This window comes from Lepisosteus platostomus, chromosome 11 (genome assembly GCF_059453375.1).
Source record: "Lepisosteus platostomus isolate fLepPlt1 chromosome 11, fLepPlt1.hap1, whole genome shotgun sequence".
Classification (NCBI taxonomy): Eukaryota; Metazoa; Chordata; class Actinopteri; order Semionotiformes; family Lepisosteidae; genus Lepisosteus; species Lepisosteus platostomus.
In genome coordinates, this window is record NC_142621.1 from 40948500 (window position 1) to 40969852 (window position 21353).

Below are 21353 nucleotides of genomic sequence, written 5' to 3' on the forward strand. Positions count from 1 at the left end.
ATATCCCTGTACAGTTAAATCAACAAGCCTTAGTTTTATTGCTACTGTACAATCATATGTAATGTTCATATCCCGTTGTCTTTTATCTGAACTTGCTGATCTTGTGACAAAAACGTGATTGGCATTTGTCTCTGTGGTGCAGGGGACAGTGGAAAGCTGCAGTGGGCTGGGAACTGGGTGACGTTTCTGGACACCATGCTGCAGATGATTGTGGTGGGACTGTCTGGGCGCAGCCTGCGCCTCCCCACGCGTATCCGCTCGGTGTGTGTGGATCCTGTACTGCACGAGGAAAGAGTGAGGGACTATGGAGAGGACAAGAAAGGCAAGTCCATGCCATGTGGGTTCAGGTGTTCAAAAATGTATGCAAATTTGTGATGCCTGTCCAAAGATGTGCTTTGGACCATTCAGTGGCTGATTGTACACTTTAATGGACAAGTGATGTTTATTGCTTTATCTAATGCTTTACTGTAACACATGCTATAGACGTTTGATATATTGGAAGAATTGCACTTTAAGAGTTTTAGGAAAGCACTGATGGAGTTGTTAAGTAAATATGAAGAGTGCATAAAGGCCAGAAGAGTAAATTGTGATCAATAGGTGTTACTATTCCATTGCAGTGAATGAACCCCACAGTTCCTGTCCATGTTTCATCATCTCCTTCCTTCCCTTTTCTTCACAGCTGTGGATGTCACTGTTAACCGCTGCCTGGACAACATTGTGGCAGGTGGAGTCCAGATCTGTGGCCTCCACGCCACAGTGGCACCTCGTCGCCAACAGCAACACAGCCCCCCAATCCTGGAGGAGTTTGGCTTCGTGCCGTACGTGGAGACAGAGTGCCTAAGGGATAGCCAGAAGCTCGGTGAAGAGCTGCAGCGCTGCAGAGGTGAGGAAAGCCTGAGATATCGATAGCACTGGGGTGGGAAACAGACTTTACTCATCCATGCTTAGTGCGTTTGTCCATAGCACTGGGAGTAGGACCTTTGCTCTACATAGAGCATATCCAGGTCAGGGCCAATGCTGTTGCTTCTGTGACGCAGGGCTGATCCAGAGGCTGCAGAGGAAGCTGGTGCAGCAGGGTGTGAAACTTTCCATCCCCGGGCTGGAGGAGGTGGCAGAAGGTCAGCCTTCAGACTCGGAGTCGGACAAGGGGCTCCTGCGCCTGCTGTCGGTGCTTTGTGGGCTGGAGCTGAACGGAAACCTGCACTCCGAGCTGGAGCTGACGGTACAGAAGGAGAGGGAGTGCCTGCTCCAGGACCCTCTGCTCGGCGGATTGCTGGACTCTGCGGCCCTGCGCTACTGCCTGGACACAGTCCTGGAGAACTCCACTCCTGGCAAGCTCCGAGTGCTGGAGGTGGGGACCACTCCTTCTCACGGATAGGCTATGTAAGATTGTACAACTCAGACGAGGAGCAGTGTAATTTCCAAAGCAATGTGATTAAAATTGACCATTTAAATCCTAAATCTCTAGTGACACTAAGAATCTTGTGCTTTCTAGAAGTGATGTTTTGCATTGTTCTACTCTTTTCACTCAAAGTGACAGGCGACTCCACCTTCCTTCTCTCTGCAGAAAGACAGTTCTTTGATGGACTTCAGTTGCACATCTGCCATTCTGTTTCAAGCCTATGTTTATCCTGAATGGTCCTTAGAGCAGACTTTTAGCTTTATACTGTAGGTGTGTAGAGAGGGTCAAGTGAAGTTAATATGAAGTATGAACACTTCATATTGGCTGCTAGTGACAGTTTACCTCTTCACTTATTGTTATCGTGTTTTAATGTGAAATAAATGATAATAATGATACATTTGATGTCTTTTCGCACAACCAAAACTTAATAACAGTTTATATTGAAAAGGCCAGCAGAGGTTTTGACTAAATTGTGTAGACTAAAATATATAAAGTAACTTCTGGTTACATTATATCTTTTTTACCGCAATGTTGTATTTTGTGAACAATTGAACGAAAACATATCCAACATGTTAAGATAAAATTCATACTCAGTTAAATCCTACCAGGGATCAGCAAAATCAACTTTAAAAAGCAACTTCAGTCTCCACATAGGAACTAAGACCAGATGACAAGCAGAAATTAAGATCAAATGTACGGAAAACTGGACAGAAAATTGGAGGAGCTTTTCTCAAAGGGCTCTGGGATTTGGAAAACACTTCATAGCTGGGAACAACTGGGCTTCTTGGATCGTTGACCCAAAGAGGAAGGTTGTTTTGGTGTTGTTCTTATATATATGGTTGACTTCCTTCCTGCAGGCCCTGTGCAGTGATGGGCTGCTGTTTCCCCGGGCTGTTCCACTCCTGAACATCCAGCCCCTGCTACAGCTGGACTACACTGCCAGCGACTCCACCTCCGACCTCCTGGCCTCCCATGCACCCTCACTGGAGGAGCTGGGGGTCTCGGTGGGCCAGTGGGACCCTCACAAGGGCCTGGCCCCTGGGAACATGGGTGGAATGGACCTGGTGCTCTGCAACTGCTGTGCCAGCCCCCCGCCCTGTCCCGCTGACATGGTGCGTAACCTGGCCTCGGCCGCCAAGGAGAGAGGATTTGTGCTGCTGCATGTCCTGCTGAAAGGAGACACACTGGGAGAAACCGTTTCCTTCCTCACCACCCAGAACAGCCAGCAGGGTCTGTTGTCACAGGTACAGCACCATTGCTATCCCCTTGACTGTCCTACATAGTCCTAAATCCAGCCATGACACAGTCTGTGTGTTATGAACGCTGGCACAGCTGTTTCAGTATACTAGGAATCACTGTTGGATTTGTTTTATGTTTTTCTTCATTGTGCTACTTAAAAAATGTTGAATACTTCAACAATGTGGGCACATTTTGGGCCCAGTAATTTACAGTGGACAAGTGTAAGTTGCCTAGATGTTAAGAGTATCACTAGAAAGTTATAGTTGCTCGTAGCTAAGGTATGGTCCAGTAAAAAAGGTTTAGAGAAGGATTGGGAAAACTTTCTTAAACATGAAATTACTCATATAACGATCAATTAATTTAAAATTAATTAACAGTTAGAATTATGTATTAAAAATGGTTTATTTTACAATCAGAAGGGAGCCCTTATTCCTAATTACAGTTGAGCCAGTTTTAGGCAGGCCAAGTTTGTTCTGGGTACTTACCATGATGTCAGGGGTACGATTCCATGCCTTGAGGAAAGCACCACCCCTTTTTCAGGGTTATAAAACTGGCGTAGGTTGTGAATGACTCAAAATCAGATGGAGGCTGTTGATAACAGAAGTTATCCTCACAGGCGGAGTGGGAAGAGGTTCTCAGCCAGGCGTCACTCAACACAGTTCTCATCAGGAGGTCCTTCTATGGCTCCGCCCTCTTCCTGTGTCGTCGGCAGACCCCCACAAAGGCGCCCATTTTCCTGTCAGTTGACGGGACAGACTACCAGTGGGTGGAGAGTCTGAAGGTGAGGCTTTGGGGGGACATAAAGACACTGCTGATGCTGTGAAGCTGTATCGTCTGGTATTGTATTGTACAGTATTCCAGTACTTCTTAAAGTGCAAGCAGAGAATAATGGCGAAATAACAATTTGATTATTCTTATATGAATTTGATGTTTAGCTTTTATCTGGATTCCATGAATAGCTGTTCTAGAGATATGCTGTTTAATACTTGTATTGGTTCCCAACCATATAAGATGTTTCAGGAAATTCAAAATGTTTAGGTAATTTAACTGAAACTGAAAAATCTGGGGGTAGGTCACATCTTAATCTCACCCATTTCAACCCACCTATAAAAATATTGCACTTCCAGTTGTTTTTGCTTTTCATTTCGCATCCCTGACTCACCTGTCATTAAAAGGCTGTTGTTCTTCACAGCCAGAAGAGCTAATCCAGTAAAACTCATTGCGCAAATTATACAGTACCTCCACCCTGCCTTAATTAGGGTTTGACCAAACTCCTGAAAGGGTAAATTGTGGCCTGTAAAATCCCTCTTCTTTAAAATTAAACAAATGCAAATTGTTAAGCTAAACGGTATTTGGGTAAACTCTCAGATTCTGTGCAGGGTTCTGACACTTTTCTCCCCTTTCTCTCTCAGTCCACCTTAGCTGAGCCATCGGACAGTCCTGTCTGGCTCACTGCAGAGACGGGAAACAAGGGGGTTGTTGGCATGGTGAACTGCCTGAGACAGGAGCCAGGAGGCCAGCGGATACGGTGAGGGCACTTTATCTCCTGAGTGGATATGTACAAAATAGGATCTACTACTACACTTCCTGTGTGGTGTGCTTCAGCTTGTGAAGCCATTTACATTAAGGCAATATAATATATCTACAGATAATATATCTAAAAATATGATTTCATTGCATAGGTTATGAATCTCTATGTTCCAAATCCATAACCACTGTAAATTCAAATGTTTTGTAAAACCTCTTTTTCCCAGCCATGTTGTTAAAGTTGACAGCCTGACCTCGTTCAAGAGAAGGCACTCTGAGATATCCTTAGATCAATTTTCTACTGGCATGCAAACAAGTTCTAAGCTATAAGGACCAAAAAGCCTCCTCACATTTGTAACCCTTCTGATGCATTTGTGTTCTTCGCAGACCAAGATCCTACAGACTTACCTACCTGGTAGCTGATGTCATGTGTGTGCCCTTATATTCACTAGGTGTGCATTTGTATCAAACCTGGAAGCTTCCTCAGCTGCCCCCGTGCTCTGCCCCACCCACAAAGATATGCAGGTCATACTTCAGCGAGACCTCACCATGAATGTCTATCGGGACGGACAGTGGGGGACTTTCAGGCATAATCTCATTCAGCAAGGTGAGCCCTGAAGCTCCAAACACAGTCATTCTGGGCTAATGGCCCTAGATATTATCAGTGAGCAGTAGTATGTCTCCTTCTTAATTAGAGATGGAGAACTTCTTATCCAGTGAGCCAAGCTACCTGTCACTGTCACATTGTTTCACTCAGTCAGATGACTTCTTGATGTCTCTGTGTGTCCCCCTCCAGAGCTCAGTGAGGAGTGGACGGAGCAGGCTTATGTTAATGTGCTAACTCGAGGAGACCTGTCCTCGCTACGCTGGATTGTCTCACCGCTGCGCCACTTCACAGCCACCAACCCCAATGTCCAGCTCTGTCGTGTCTACTATGCCTCGCTCAACTTCCGAGACATCATGCTGGCCACCGGCAAGCTACCTCCCGATGCCATCCCAGGTAAATCCTGTACATTCCCTGCTTGAGTGCGAAAGAACAGCAAAGGCTATTATTTTGATACTGTGAGAACGTCAGTGTCCTCATTATCCTTGCATCTTTTTCTCAGATGTCACACAAACGTATATATGTATAGACAGTGGGAATGCGTTAGATAGCTTTAATGATAGTTGAGCATTTGAGAAAGCCCTTGACACCTAGACAAATCCTACAATTTGAGCAAAACTAAAAAAGATTGCTAGCAAGGAGAAAGCCTACGTTCCTGTTGTGACGCTGCCTTGACATTCCGCTGCTTGCTTGCAGGGGACCTGGCTTTGCAGCAGTGCATGCTGGGAATGGAATTCTCAGGACGTGACCCCAGCGGGAGGCGGGTGATGGGGCTGCTGCCGGCCAAAGGCCTTGCCACCTGCGTGGATGCAGACAAGAACTTTCTGTGGGAAGTGCCCTCCAGCTGGTGTGTAATCAGAGTCACTACTCTTTAGAGAGGCGGAGTGGTGGAAGCAGACTGCTAAAGAGGGCATGAATAGAACTGACGAGCATTGGAAAATGTGTGAGATGACCTGTGTTATTTACGTATGTGGAATGACAATAACACTGCTTTACAGGTTATTTAATCAGGCTTCAATTAAACACTGATTAAGGAATGCAAAACATTTACATTTACGTTATACTTTTACTATGAAGCTACTGTATGTCATAAAATACCATGAATTCTTTTTTAAAACTTATTAAATGGAGAATGAGCCTATTAGTTTGTACTCCAGGGGGATTGAAGTGGTCTCTGGCTGGACGTTTGCAAGAGCTGGACTAAAACGGGACGGACGTATGTTGTGTTGGTGTGAGAGCCCAGCAGGTGACTGTTCTGTGCCCCGCAGGTCTCTGGAGGAGGCAGCCTCAGTGCCGGTTGTTTATGCCACAGCCTACTACGCCCTGGTGGTCCGTGGGCGGCTGCGCAGCGGGGAGAGCGTGCTCGTTCATTCCGGCTCGGGGGGCGTGGGCCAGGCAGCCATTGCAATTGCGTTGAGCCAGCGGTGCAGGGTCTTCACCACTGTGGGTGAGTCAGCGGGCACTGTCTGCTGCCATCCGTGCGCACAAGGTGCTCAGTGAGACATCCCCTAAATAAGCTGTTTAAAGAGAGTAGTTTCATTGCAATGGCATTTGACTGACTTTAACAAGGAGGCATTTTTGCAAACTCTCCAAGGAGGTGAAGGAGGTGGTAGGTTTTCCATTAGCAAACAAAGAACCAGCTAAGCACTGGGCCTGAACAGCAAAAGGAAGACAATGATATGTGGATGCATACAGAAATGAGCAAAAAGCAACATTTTTTAAGCACAAAGCTCTTCTTTGGGTAGCATCATGGGTATCCTATATCTTTCACAAATATATCTACTGTATATCTTTGTTGTGGTCAAGTAACGTCTTATTGAGGATAGTTTTGTTTACTTACAACAATAGGATAGCTAATAAGTTTGTAAGCTAGTATAGTAATGTAGCTGTTAGACAGCTAGGAGAGGGTGGGGAGGAGGTTACCACCTGGCTTTTTAACGCTCAGCTCTTGCAGCGGTGTGTGTCTCTGCCTTGTGTGGGTTGTGTAAATGGGCGATGACAATATCTTGGATTTGTGCCTCAACAGGCTCAGCAGAGAAGCGGGCTTATCTGCAGGAGCGCTTTCCTCAGCTGGGGCCAGACTGCTTCGCCAACTCCAGAGACGCCTCCTTCGAGCAGCACGTGCTGCAGCACACACAGGGCAGGGGTGAGCTCGGACAGGTCATTCCTCACACAGAAGGGAATAAGATGTGTTGTTCTAGAAGAACAACAGAATCAACTCAAAATCTGTTCAAATCACTTTTTAATTAGGCCATGTTTCCCAAATCTCAGAACTTTGAACATTTCTGAGAATTATGTAACATGATTTCATTAAAAACTGAGTTTTTCAATAAATCAAACAAAAGTTAAAGTAGAAAATAATACAAACAACGGTATTATATTATTAACAATAACAATTCCCTTCCTAATTTCTAAGGTAAAAACGTTGTTCATACTTTCCTCTGACAGCATCAAACAATCAAGAATGTAGGTGTTCCCAGAGAGGGGTTGCAAGAAATTGAAAATTTACAAGAGACAGTCATTTCTGTTAAAATTTCACAGTTTTCAGTTTTCAGAATATGGAGTAATTAACAATGTAACAATAACACATACAAATAACATTTTTGCTGAGTAGTCTCAGCAGTGAATCCTCTGGAGGAGTTCTTGATAAGGGGTTTCAAGGCGACAGATTTTTTTCCCCATCATTAGCACTCTACAGATATAACAGTGCAGTGCATCGGTGCTGTGACTGAAGCCATGCCTGTTTTACTGTCACAGGAGTGGACGTGGTGCTGAACTCTCTGGCAGAAGAGAAGCTACAAGCCAGCCTGCGCTGCCTCGCCCGACATGGCAGATTCCTGGAGATCGGGAAATACGACCTCTCCAACAACACCCCTCTTGGTGAGCACAGCCGACACAGCGGTTGATAAGAAGTAATGATAATAAACCTGCAGATTCCATTATTCTGGCCTTCTCAAGAAACTTAGAGCGCTGACTTAATTTCCAGCGAGAACACTATTTGGTAACAGTGTTTTCAATTGCAGTTTAGAAGCTAATTCATTGACCAAAAGTAAAGTAACTGACTACCTCACAGAACATTTGGAACACTACAGCAAGATCTGAATTCACTTCTTAAATTTTTGTGAGAATCCAGTACAGAATATCATTACTCTATAAGAAACACTGTATTGTTTCTCCCCAGAATGACTTTCTTACTGTACTTTGTGTGCATGCTGCACTGCAGCTGGGCATTAGAGCACCCCCTTGAGGAGAATATGCAGTATGGATACTACCAGAAGCAAAACACTGAAAACACCTATCAAAAACAAAATCTTTCCCCATCCTCCCCCAGTAGACTTCCATACTACAAGGCTAAAGTTGCACAGGGTTCAGACACTACTGAACTGGTTCCGTGGGTCTGCTTTAATGCATCGTCATTGCTGTATTTGGGGCAGGCATGGCTCTGTTCCTGAAAAACGTGGCATTCCACGGCATCCTGTTGGACGCGCTGTTTGAGGAGGGCAACCGTGAGTGGGAGGAGGTGTCCCAGCTGCTGCAGGAGGGCATCAGGACCGGGGTGGTGCAGCCCCTGCGCACCACTGTCTTCGAGAGGAACCAGGTGGAGGAGGCCTTCCGCTACATGGCCCAGGGCAAGCACATCGGCAAGGTCCTGCTGCAGGTCAGTCCAAGCCCCTTCTTCATTCCCTTAGCCTTGTAACCTGCTGTGCTTGCAGACACATTTAATCTCTTCAACAGCACAGACTCGGAAACCACCATCTCTTGATTTCTAGACATTGTGGTTTTTATTTAAAACTATTGTTTAAGACTTAATGTCCTAAAACTAAATAACTCATTTGCTTCTGTAGCAGATTAAAATATGCACTATATCTCACCCTTATGTCAGATTTTGTGCTGGTTATGAATAACATCTGAGCTGCATATATACATAGTACAGTACAGGTCTTGACTGCTACGTGTCATGGTTAAATAATATGGCCCTGCAGGTTGGATATCCTTTTGGTCTAAAAATCTTAGAGAAAGCTTGGGTGTGTGCAAAAACAGAAATGATCTAGCAGTGAAAATGAATTAATGTGTTAAAGATGAAAACCTGTTTTCGTACAGTGCTTGGCTGCTCACGGTTCTTGTTGTGTTGTCAGGTGCGCGCTGAAGAAAACGGGCCTGGTGTAGACTCCGCCCCCCTCTCCCTCCCAGCCATCTGCCGCACATCCTGCCCCGCCTCTCATTCTTACATCATCACTGGTGGGCTGGGCGGCTTTGGTCTGGAGCTTGCTCATTGGCTGACTGAGCGGGGAGCACGCAAACTGGTGCTGACATCACGATCTGGAATCCGCAATGGTGAGCGTGCAACTGTATCTTTTCATCGCTAAATAACTTTCCACCATAAGTTTTTTGATGTAAGATTAATCATGTAATCCTACAAATAGTAGGAGAATGGCACCAATTAGAGGAGGTATACACACTGACTAGGCTCTGAGAGATTGTTGTCTGTATCGTGAAATGTGTGTGCTAGAGCAGGGTAAGAAGAGTTCTGGTTTTACTTTTCTCAGGTTACCAGGCCAAGCGGGTGCGCGAGTGGCAGGGAATGGGCGTTCAGGTGCTGGTGTCCACCAGTGATGTGAGCACCCTGGAGGGGACTCAGCGCCTCATCGCAGAGGCTGCCAGGCTGGGACCCGTGGGTGGCATCTTCCATCTTGCCATGGTAAGTGGAGGTTTCAGTTCTCTGTGGATGATTAGTCGTTATGATGAACCTTTTCAAGCACTAGGGAAAACTACCTCTGGGCTTAATCGACGTATTAATCCAACTCAGCTGCAAGGGCAACACTGCTTGGTGGATCAATTTCTGCAGAAATCTGGTTTGTTGGTCAGGCTCTATGTTTTTTCCTTCCCTGTAGGTCCTAAAAGACGGCATGTTGGAGAACCTGACTCCCCATCACTTCCAAGACGTTAACAAACCAAAATACAATGGTACCATCCACCTGGACAGGTAAAAATTGAGATCCATCCAAGCATCCAAGCATTTTTACCAAACTCACAATTTCTTTTGAATAGAATAGATTCTTAATGCTGCTGTTTACATATTTAGACTAAAACGTGTGGCACGTGTTGGCCTTTAACAGGGTGACCCGAGAGCAGTGCCCGGAGCTGAGCTACTTCGTGGTCTTCTCCTCGGTGAGCTGTGGGCGCGGGAATGCCGGGCAGAGCAACTACGGCTTCGCCAACTCCACCATGGAGCGGATCTGCGAGCAGCGGAGGCACGACGGGCTGCCCGGGCTGGCGGTGCAGTGGGGCGCCATCGGGGACGTGGGCGTGGTCCTGGAGACCATGGGTGGGAACGACGCCGTCATTGGCGGGACGCTGCCGCAGAGGATGAGCTCCTGCATGGAGGTGCTGGACCGCTTCCTGAACCAGCCCCGCCCAGTGATGTCCAGCTTCGTGCTGGCGGAGAGGGCTGTGACGGCCAAGAGCGAGGGCGCCGGCCAAAGGGACCTGGTGGAGGCCGTGGCACATATTCTGGGTAAGCGCCTCATCTCGTATTTCAGGGATGGCCAACTCCTGGCCATTAAAAATAACAAAATGAGTGCTTCTGTTGATGTGCAGAATTACCATTTGTTGCCATATTAGTCCAAATATAAGGTGACGTTTTTTTCAAGCAAATATGTCTTCAAAATTAAAACTCCTTATTTATTCATGGACAGTGCTGAAGTCAAGTCAAGGCTGCTGCAAAAAGGCATATTTAGGACTTCCAAGTGGCTCAGGCACTTGTGGTGCTCCTCCTGAGTGCAAGTTGAGATCTCTGATCGAAAATGTCACTGGGCTTTCTGTGCTGTCAGTGAGGGATGCGTTTCTCCTCAAATTAAAGCTGAAGCTCCTGCACCAGATTGCATAGGCTGTGACAAGTTAAAGAGGAAATACTTGAAGCTGGGCGTGTTGAAGGAGTCAGCACCTCCTCCTTGCACGTGACTGTAGGATTTGCTGCTGTGAGCTGAGACATGAAAGCACATCTAAATCATTGGGCAGATAACCTACTCTGAGGCGGATAACCTACTGGATCTGAAAACTGGGGAAATTATTTTTCTTTCCCATTTCATTAGTAAAGTTGTCTTATCTGTTTGCTATTGATAGTTTTTGTGGGTTTTTTTTTTCATTTCTCTTTATGAAAAGTACAGTCACCTTAAACCCAAGGTTGTCTAACATTTGGGCAAATGTGGTGTTTAATGATTTATGATTTCAAGATTAATATAAAACCTGCAGGACTGGGACTGGGGACAAAGGACATTCATAGCCACAGAGTAAAATATCGTGGTTTGACATTGATTTTGATAGTCACATGAAGTATGATTTTCATGCCAACTTGATTCAAATAACTAATCAAATATTACTTTTTCATACCCCTGACTCAGGACATAAAATGTCAATACACCTTCTATAACTGTGTTTCAGTCCATTGAACACCAGATTCACTATTTGTTTCTGTTTGGAAAAGAATAAAACACATTTAAAATGTATCCACATTTATATTGATAATAAAAGTGGTTCCCCTTCCTTCAATACAGTGTCTCCGCTTTACAGTATCATAAAGTAAACCAATGAAAGTTAGAGGTACTATTAAAATTACACTTTTTAACACTTTGTATATTATGTTTCTCTACAATACGTGTTTTTCAAAATCTGCTCCTGTACACCTTTAACCAAAAATATACTGCCACTGAAGAAATGAGGATGATTTATGCTGTCTTCATATGAAACTACACTCTATAGGAAAAACTGTAGGCAGTAACACTTCTTCCACTGCCAAATCTGCAAGTAGACTTTAGATGGAGTGCTTAATGGCATATTTTCCTGTTGCAAACTCTAAAAGGCTAAAAAATATTTCTTATTTAACAGCACTGGAGACATATCCTTCAGATGTCTTATCACACCATTCCTCATCCACTTGCACACACATAGAAACGTATCCAGGATATCAAAACTTCTGAACCCTAAAGCTACAGAATCTGGAGCACTTCATTCAATTTAAATGCAAATGCTGAGATGCCACTGCTGCTCTCTGACCTTATCCAAGGCTGTTTCCTGCCTCCATCATTCCAGTCTCTCAGAACTGTCACGCTTACTGAAATTGGCAAATGCCAGTCATGTTCTCCAGTAATTTATCTCTCAAACTTAGAGCTCTGTAGCCAAGATCCAATACAAAACACAGTAACCTTTTGTATCTTTTTCTTTTTCTGAGAATGGGAATTTGTTTTTTGGAACACAGAGAAAAATGTACTGTATTTAACAAAGCCTATCTATTCTATGTTTTGGTTGTGGGACATTTCTTACTTTCGAAACATCCCAAGTTATAGAATGTTCCGGTTCTAGAACCTTTCAATTGTCCTTCAGCGACACCGAAAAGTGTCTTCAGAAAAAAGAAAGCTTACAAATACAGAAAGTTCCATATCACTGGGTATGACCGAAGTGAATACCACTCCGTCTTTCTTCATGAATTGAAGAGTCAAAGAGCCCTGTTGGTTTCTAAGGCATGGGGCTGAGTGAGTGAAGAAGAACCCCAGTGCTCTACTCTTTTCCCTCTCACCATATCCTGTCCCCCCCCCCCCCCAGGCGTGCGTGACGTGAGCAGTCTGAATGCGGATGCTTCACTGGCAGACTTGGGCCTGGACTCGCTGATGGGTGTGGAGGTGCGACAGACCCTGGAGCGGGACTACGACATCGTCATGGCGATGAGGGAGATCCGTCAGCTGACCATCAACAAGCTGCGGGAGCTGTCCTGCAAACAGGGTGGTGCTGAGGGTGAGTGGAGAGCGCCCTCAGAGCTAGGGCTAGAAGAGTTCATAAAAGTGTCATAAAGGAGTTCCGCTTTCCAAACCATACTGTACAACCTAAGGTTTTGATGGTACTTCTATCTGGTCAGGGATTCTATCAAACCAGTTTGATCGCGAGAGAACACACAGGAAAATGTAATTCTTTGTGCTGTTCACCAGTTACAGGAAGGAAGAAGATACAGGCTGAGGATTTAATACTAGGTTTAAGTTCACATAAGGCTAGAGAAACACAAATACTGCATAATAATGACTAGAAAACATAAGAAAAATCAGGAAAATGAACCATGCCTCTGAGCTGAGCCTCTGTCTCCCGTGCAGAGTCTCGGCCCCTTCCTCTGAAGAAGTCTGGAGCAGGAGCCCTGACAGAGACAGACCTCAGTCTGCTGCTGGTGAACCCCGATGGCCCCACTGTCGCACGCCTTAACGAGGTGCAGAGCACCGAGCGCCCGCTCTTCCTGATTCACCCCATAGAGGGCTCCATCGCTGCTTTCCGCACCCTCACGGCCAAGCTCAGCGTGCCCTGCTATGGCCTGCAGTGTACCAAAGGTAGGCACGCCCCGGCCACTCTCCACTGTCCACTGACCACAGTATCAAGTCAGTTACGCGAAAGGCATTACCTCCCGGTTTGTGTTGTACACTGTCGCCCTGCTTCGCGGTCCGGTGAGAGACGGGTACTTGTATGAGGGTTAGTAAAAGTGAAAAAATTAGCAGTTAACATTTTGATACCGACCTTCTTCCTCAGCTGCTCCCTTGGACAGCATCCAAAGCCTGGCCGCATACTATGTGGAGTGTGTGCGGCAGGTGCAGCCGGAAGGGCCCTACCGTATCGCTGGGTACTCTTTCGGGGCTTGCGTGGCCTTCGAGATGTGCTCCCAGCTGCAGGCTGCCCAGAAGCCCGTGGAGTACCTCTTCCTCTTTGACGGCTCCCACTCCTATGTGGCAGCATACACTCAGGTAAGGCCTGCCCTGTGGCCCTCTCTTCTCCTCCCTGCACCGTAGCCCGGCATCCCAGGGGCCATGTTACACCAAGGGAGTCTGCTAGCACCGTTGTACACCTTACCAGGCCGATCACGCAAAGACACAGCATGTTAATGACATTACTTCGCTCTGTCAGCACTGAGCCAGAACCGATGAGCTATTCTTACAATGTACCAAAAGTCATTCGAAAAGCAGACGGCTGCAAATACGCAGTTTTTTAAGGCTATTAGGTAAAAAATGCTGAAATGATTAAGTGAGGTACTGTTAACCTTCTGCAATGTGAATTTGATAGCACATAAAAAAATCAATGGAAGAAAATAGGTGTCGAACGTGAAAGATTTGACTACGTGGCTCACCAGAACCAGTCACATGGCTCACGGTAACATACTCTCTTGTCATTTCCTTTTAGCACCACCACTCCACCACGCGCCATCCTGTCTCTGTATCACATACGCTGTTGTCTGTCTTGGACGAGTGGCTGTAGTAGAATTTTTGGAAAAGTCTAGGCATCCAGGATGCACAGAAGTGAACAGGTTGCTCAGATGCAGGACAGCAACATATATGTATTTTTTTAATTAGTGTTCAATGATCCTTACAACACAAAACTCTAAATCTCTTCAGAGGCAGTGCTCAATATCAGCACACAGTCACAACAGAAAAACATTCAGTTTCTAACTTAAGTTATTAAGTTCTAACACGGCAACAGAGAACACAATTGAATTTGACAAAGATACAATTGATAAAACCAGCTTGAAGAAGGTAAATGGATCTCATCCAGAAATGTTACACACAAAACCCACTGGCTGAACTCGGCAGGAGATCAGACTTCAGCTTGTCGTTGTCTCCTGTGCAGAGTTACCGCGCAAAGCTGACCCCAGGCAGTGAGTCACAGGCTGAGACAGAGGCTCTCTGCGCCTTCATTCAGCAGTTCACCGGTTCTGAGTACAACAAGGTAAGGGCCATTCAGCATTCAGACCTGAAAGTACCATATGAATTGAGCATCTGAATCCATAATGAATAAAGGAAAAACGCTTTTAAAGAAAGTAAGCAAGATATCCTCAATCAAGTCAGAAGAGTCTGAATCCAAGTTTTAGGGACAGGAGACCTGAATATAAGACTGTCTGCCTTCCTCTTTTCTTTCTGATGCTGCTGTATATCAGTACCCACACTGAGGCCCAGCCTCTATACAGAACCTCCCTCATCTGCTCGTGTCGCACTCTCCTCCAGCTTCTGGAGACTTTGCTCCCTCTGTCGGACCTCGAGGCCCGCGTGAACGCAGCAGTGGACCTGATCACGGCCAGCCACAAGAGCATGAGCCGGGATTCCCTGCGCTTTGCTGCCTCTGCCTTCTACTACAAGCTGAAGGCAGCCGACCAGTACGTCCCAGTCACCAAGTACCATGGCAACATCACCCTGCTGAGGGCCAAGACAAGCAGCGAGTACGAGGAAGGGCTGGGAGAGGACTACCGGCTGCATGAGGTGAGAGCTATTCACCGTCTATTTCACCAGGGGACAGGGCATTATTCTCTACTCTGCACAAAATTGTAGTTCAAAGGCTGTCCTGTTCTTAGGAAAAGTCTTAGACGTGCCTATGGATTTTCCCATAAGAAGTTTCAAATATTAGCCAGACCATCTGTTGAAGTGTGTGTGTGTGTGCTTGAAAGGCAAAGCGTACGTAACAGTGTACAGTGCAGAACTGTGCAGAGACTGGATCATTGTACTGGTGCATATAGAAATTGATGTGTGAAGTCCATGGCTGCATGTCTAAGCACTGCCCTGTCCTGTCCTGTCATTCACAGGTGTGTGACGGCAAAGTGTCTGTCCACGTCATCGAGGGCGACCACCGCACCTTCCTGGAGGGAGAAGGAGCGGACTCCATCACCGGCATAATCCACAGCTCTCTGGCAGAGCCCCGTGTCAGCGCCAGGGAGGGCTAGACCCACACCATGCAGATCACCCCCCACCCCCACCCCCACTCCCACCTCCCGCCTGAGTTTCCACTGTGCAGGGTAGAGCAGTGAGAGAACTGCTACTCCTTGCCTCACAAGGGTCACCATCTTTATTGATAGGGTGGCAAGTTTAAAGATTTTTACAGCCTCCTAGTACATTAAGCCGTGCTAAAGGACTGGATCTAATTAGATTGTGGCCTATCCAACCCCAAAAAATGTTTTTTTCTTGGTTAAACTTGCTTATCCTATGAATATGGATTTTTTTGTCCCAAATTTGTTATCCAATTTTGCACTGCAGCAAAAGCTTAGTAAAATACATCTCTGTGCATTTCTACTACTGGCACCCATATTTTACTACCTTCATTGTGTGCATTTGCCTGGCTTGGTGCCATCAAGTCTAGTCATAACTAGTCTAGTCATAACAACTAGGTTCAACAGCCTCGCAAAGAAAAAAAAAGGTCCTGTTTTTTTTAAATGGTCTGCTAAGGGGCATTTTTCCCATTGTCATATTTAAGTACTTTAGGAAGAATACTATATAGAAGTACGAAGTTAGTAATAAGAGATACACAAAACATGGCATGTATGAGCATTTAATGTGCAAATGTACAACCCAGCCCTGATGATGCAGACTTCATGTGCAAGGTGCACTTCACAACATTACACCAAAAAATATCTTCATACATAGATGATCTGTATATAGATTCCAGCACAGTGCTTCTTGTGTAATGTAACTATATTATAGTGATTTTAAGATACCAGTATTAAAATACTGCTTTTTTGCATTAAATGTTTCTTTATTCAAGCAAGAATTGTTGTAGGCGCTCTCTGAATTGTGCGTTGATCGCTTTGCCTCTTAAGGGGACAACTGTCTCAGTGTCAGTGCAGAACTCGAATAGGGCTGTTGATCAGGGTATTATTTCCATACGAGAAAGTTACAGTCAATTGCAGCACTGCCACTACAGGAGTTAAGTCTGAAACATACCCAAAATTAATCATTTCAAAAACAGTGGAATGACTTAGAATCTTTTGACATCATTGGCCAAGTTTATATTATGTTTATTATTCTAGATGCTTCTCATAAATATGAGAATCTCATAAAATAATCTGAGTATTGCTATTAGCTGAAACAATATATTTTTTTAGTTAAATCTGTTTTTTTAAATAGAAATGACTTGTTACTGGATTCATGATAAAGTAAAGCCACTGATTAATTTTCTTTTATTTTTTGTGACTAATAGAAATTGCTGGTCATTGTCTTAACACCCTGTTCGGAGTGGCTGAATCCGAGGCAATGTGATATTTTGCAACAGTGCAACAGTATACTGCATTACTTTCTCCGTGTGGTTATATCTTTAGGAAGGCCAAAATGGGTTCTGTGTTCTGTTTAATCCTGTACAGTGTTGGCCGATTTGTTTACATTGTTTAGAGACTGGTTTAACAAACCTAGAAAACCGTCATTGATTATTCTGCTGTTCAGTATAACTATTCTACTATAGCCTAACATTTAACAAACCTATGAGCAATTTTGTTTTTGTTTCCTTTAATTATCAGTATTAAGGAAAATGCTTTATCATTCCTGAAATAGTAGGACAAAAATACCATACGTTTGAAAAGCAGGAATCGTAAAGGTTCAGTTCTAAGTTATTTTTAGAGATGGCATTGGTATTCTTTTGTAGAAAAAAACTTTAATGGGAAATGAGAAACTCCTCAAAGGGATATTACAGAACATATTTGTGCACTAATCTTTATTTACACTGTGTCCTGCTGAGTCTGGAAAGTTGACTGACCCACACCTGAGAACAGACAGTTCATGAATAGGCAGTTCAGTTGTAGCAACTCAAAGTTTTAACTAAAGGCACTCTTTAAGCAAATATGTAGCTGAGAAGATAGGAAACATACTGTAGTACTGTCCCAATGCACCTACTTTCTCTAACAATGACCTACAGCGATGCAAAAGAGAAAATACCCCCCCCACTAAACACGGAGATAGGACCAACAAGAACCAGACAGATCTGATTTTGGAGACTTCAGCGAAGTGAAGTCAGTGAAGAATCAGATGGTTTGTAATTTAAAGCTGTGATTGTTTGCAGTGTCAAGGAAGAGGAACAAAGGATCATTCCTCTAGGTTTTATTTTTTACTTTTATCGTTATTTTTTAATTCTGTGCTGTAATTTCTCAAGTATTTATTGTTCTAGTAAATAGATCTCGCTAACTCTTTTTGCTTCTGTGTCTTTATTATGAGTGTAAATTATTTAAAGGCAAGATGTGTAAAAAGGAGAGAGTGAACACTGTAGAACACTGCTAATGGTTTACACTACCACTAATTAGGGGCATAAAGATTTCTGGATGTTTTTTTTTTGTTTTCGTCTTTGTCTTTGAGATATAAAAACTCTCCTTAAAAGGAAAACTAGTCAATGAGGGCTGCAATACAGAAAAAAATAAATAATTAAATATTAATTAGCCAACAATAACCTAGGTGGCCTTAACAATCCATCCATCTCAGAAGATCCTTTTTCCTGGTACTGTAAGTGTGATGGCCTATTCTGGAAGCACAGGGAACAAGCCAGGACCACACCCGGAATGCCAGTCCAACACAGGGCACACACATGTCCACACAAGCAAAACTGGTGCAATTGAGTGATTAACATAGCCAGCGCGTTGTATCTTTGGAATGTGGACTGAAACCAGAGTTCACAGGCAAAACCCATGCAGAGAGCAACTATAGAAAATGTCTCAAGCCAGGGTCCAAGAGCTATGAAGCAGCAGAAATAACTGCTGCACATCCATACCACCCTAACCCAATATAAAATTACCCATAATACTTACAAAATCCTTGAAAAATACAAAATTACAGTCTTCTGTATACTGGTGCAAAACAAGAGGACAATAGCTAAAGCTGTTAATGTAATTTTACATTCATGCTATTTCTTTTATATTCAACTAAAAAGGTGAAACGGTACAAGAATTCTTATTCTGAATGTAGGTGAGAGTTTTGGTTTGGTTTCATTATGAGAAAGAAGCAAATATTTCTAAAAATGAATCCTGGAGAAAAGGTATTTACTCATGTTAGCATTGTTCTGTAATAGGAACAAGTGATAGGTTTATTCCATACTGAAAAGAGAAGAAAGAAAACACAACGTTTCGGCTGTGGAGCCTTCTTCTGTTGTAAGAAAGATAGGGCAGTCAGCAAAGTATTGCTGTTTCATATACAGTATGTAACTACACTGTAATTTGCAGATATGTTGTTTATGGATTGTTTTGGACCAGCAAAAATTCAGACAAAACAGACAAAAAACATGATGTCTTTAATGGTATTTATTAACATTTTTTAACTTATATACTAATGTGGTGTCAGTTTGAGATTTATTAATGGCATTTTGACTTTTTTATAAAGAGTGTTTTCTTTCATTGATACAATTGATTCTCTCTTTCTAGTCATGAACCTTTTACAATCGATTTATATCATGTGGTGTGTACATTTTTGGAGAACCTTAAAAGGCAAATGGAGTACTTTTCCTTCCTTGGTTACCCAACCTTGAAGCCAGTTTCAGGAGAAACTAACATTACATAACTCTCATGACTTCTGGAAACCTTCTGCTTCTTCCTGTGTCTGTTTTAAAATAATTGTATTATTATTATTATTATTATTATTATTATTATTATTATTATTATTATTATTAATGATGATGATGATGACTAATAGAACATACAGCATTTAGTACAGTTGTAAGAATAGTTCAAATAAAAAATAACATACAGGTGATGAAAACTCAATTTCTGAAATTCTCATACACTATAAGTACTGAATCCGCTACTCACAAATGACAAGTTCCCATTACTGTTAAGGAATTACCGAGATATATCTCTGGTTTATACCCTTCAAATCTGCTTGCAATGTCATTGTGAATTTCCACACAAAGCTAAAGATGCCTTAAGTAGGTTTGACTGGTTTTATAATTATTTCAGTGTACTGTAAAACCATCTGCTTTGTGAAAGAAAAATGAAATATTTCTGACATTTAGAAGATTTGGTTTCAACAACAAATAACTACAGGCATGAAATCTTGATAGTAGTTTGACACTGTTTATATATAGAAATCTATGTTCTGACCTAGTTTCTCGTTTACCTCTTTTAAGTAAAGATACTGTAAGCAAAAACGTCTAATATATACCACTATGCTTTAGGCAAACCAAAACAGTTATTTTCTAAAAAGTATTACATTTTTCGTCCGACGTTATTATCCCTTTTATTTACACAGATGAGCATTGTACTGAGTCAATCTTGATCTTCCTGGAGTTGGGAGGTCTAACCACTTCTACCTTTTAATTAACATCAATAAACATATAGTCTATAATAACTGAATGCATGTATTCAAATATGATATATTTATCAAATTCACTGTTTTCCACCCAATGGTATCGGACTGTTGTCGAACCCAAGAAATTTTAGGCACTACTGCACCTGCTTCCTGTCGGCGGGAATTGTAGGTTACACCGTAGTTTCCAAAAGAACACGGAGGGGAAAGGAGGTGACACCTAGAAAGACTCACAACTCAAGTTCCTTGGGCTGCTGCATTGGGGGGAAAGCTCAGTTATTGGTAAGTCTGAGATAATTTTTTTATATATATTTGGTTTAGGCAGTTACACCGCAGTTGTATTGTCCGATTAAATAGTATATCGCTAAATGTAGAGGTTGTGGGGTAATTTGGGACAGTAATAGTATTATGTAGTGTCCCAAACCTGGCCGAGTTGCTGTGCATCAACGAGGGTGTACCGAACTCTGTGTAATGATTGAACTTGCGAAACATGTTTTTTTAAAACGTGAAACGTTGTTAGGGTCGTAAGGCTTACAATCTGCGATGGTGTTCGTTCTGGTCGAACAGCTGGTTAAATCACCCGAACTTTTTTTTATATATTGTGAGTTAACTTGTGTGTCGAACTACTGTGCGTCTGCCTTTTCGATATTGCACCCTGTTCTCTTTGTCGGGGTTTCCTTGGAAATCTCAGTGTTGTTTTTATAAAACGTTGTGAAATAATATAATTTTCATATTTTAATTCTGCCGCATTTAGCTGCTAGACAGATTTCAGACAAGACTTTGCTGATTGGTTCGCCTTGCATGTGTTTTGGCCAACAACGTTTCTACATTAAACACACCATGCTGCGAAGTTCGTTTGAGATAAATATTAACATGAATAAATAACTCTTACATAGATGGTAATTTACGAAATCACTGTGTTCTGTGTTTGTTATGCATACATTGATGTTGAGATATACAACATTACCCAAATGAACAGTGTGAAATGTGACTGTGACCTGACTTCTGATGGAAACCTTAGGTAACTTATGCTCTTCAAAGTTATAATAGTAGTTACCCCCGGTTTGTCTCAGATATTAATTGTAGCAGAAAATACGCAATTATTTCTACTAGGCATCCAATCTCAGTTGTCACAGTTGCACACTCTACGACTTTTAATAAAGAAGCACGGAGGCTTTTGCATGTGTTTTGTTGAATTCATGCATATGGCTTCAGTAAAAGCGTTGACACATTGATGTATCAGGCTTGTAAAATACTGATGTTTTGAATCGATAAGAAGTTTGGGAAATAAGTTGTGCTCTTCCTGTTCTTTACACCAACCCTCGTGAATGTAAAGGAGAGATATTAGAATTGGTCCTAATCCTTCAGTATTTGATAAGGGAAGCGAACGGTAAAGGTAAGGTTTTAAACTAGCAAAATTGATTGCACTCCAAATGAGAGAGACCCTGAATTCTTCCAACCTGTTAATTTTATAATTCTACATCAGCATGTCATTTTTCCAGCTTTCAGTTTATAACTT

At 43.2% G+C, this 21353-nt stretch overlaps 2 protein-coding genes across 5 annotated transcripts in view; both read left to right on the forward strand.

Moving 5' to 3' along the window:
* fasn (fatty acid synthase) overlaps positions 1-17731 on the forward strand; it is a 40507-nt gene extending 22776 nt beyond the window's left edge. For both annotated transcript variants that reach the window (XM_088599686.1, XM_088599687.1), the window contains exons 20-42: positions 143-322; positions 680-883; positions 1038-1351; positions 2260-2646; positions 3258-3422; positions 4054-4169; positions 4621-4775; positions 4965-5168; positions 5469-5619; positions 6041-6219; positions 6799-6918; positions 7530-7652; positions 8207-8430; positions 8909-9107; positions 9320-9471; positions 9665-9756; positions 9890-10287; positions 12372-12560; positions 12911-13138; positions 13335-13546; positions 14424-14522; positions 14798-15049; positions 15370-17731. In XM_088599686.1, the coding sequence (XP_088455812.1) occupies positions 143-322; positions 680-883; positions 1038-1351; positions 2260-2646; positions 3258-3422; positions 4054-4169; positions 4621-4775; positions 4965-5168; positions 5469-5619; positions 6041-6219; positions 6799-6918; positions 7530-7652; positions 8207-8430; positions 8909-9107; positions 9320-9471; positions 9665-9756; positions 9890-10287; positions 12372-12560; positions 12911-13138; positions 13335-13546; positions 14424-14522; positions 14798-15049; positions 15370-15507 (4481 nt within the window). In that variant the 3' untranslated portion in view covers positions 15508-17731. The remainder of the gene's footprint in view (positions 1-142; positions 323-679; positions 884-1037; positions 1352-2259; positions 2647-3257; positions 3423-4053; positions 4170-4620; positions 4776-4964; positions 5169-5468; positions 5620-6040; positions 6220-6798; positions 6919-7529; positions 7653-8206; positions 8431-8908; positions 9108-9319; positions 9472-9664; positions 9757-9889; positions 10288-12371; positions 12561-12910; positions 13139-13334; positions 13547-14423; positions 14523-14797; positions 15050-15369) is intronic.
* Positions 17732-20004: 2273 nt separating this feature from the next.
* Positions 20005-21353, forward strand: part of dus1l (dihydrouridine synthase 1-like (S. cerevisiae)) — a 34355-nt gene continuing 33006 nt past the window's right edge. For all 3 annotated transcript variants that reach the window (XR_015925392.1, XM_088599689.1, XM_088599688.1), the window contains exon 1: positions 20005-20116. The gene's annotated coding sequence lies outside the window, so the exon portion shown is untranslated. The remainder of the gene's footprint in view (positions 20117-21353) is intronic.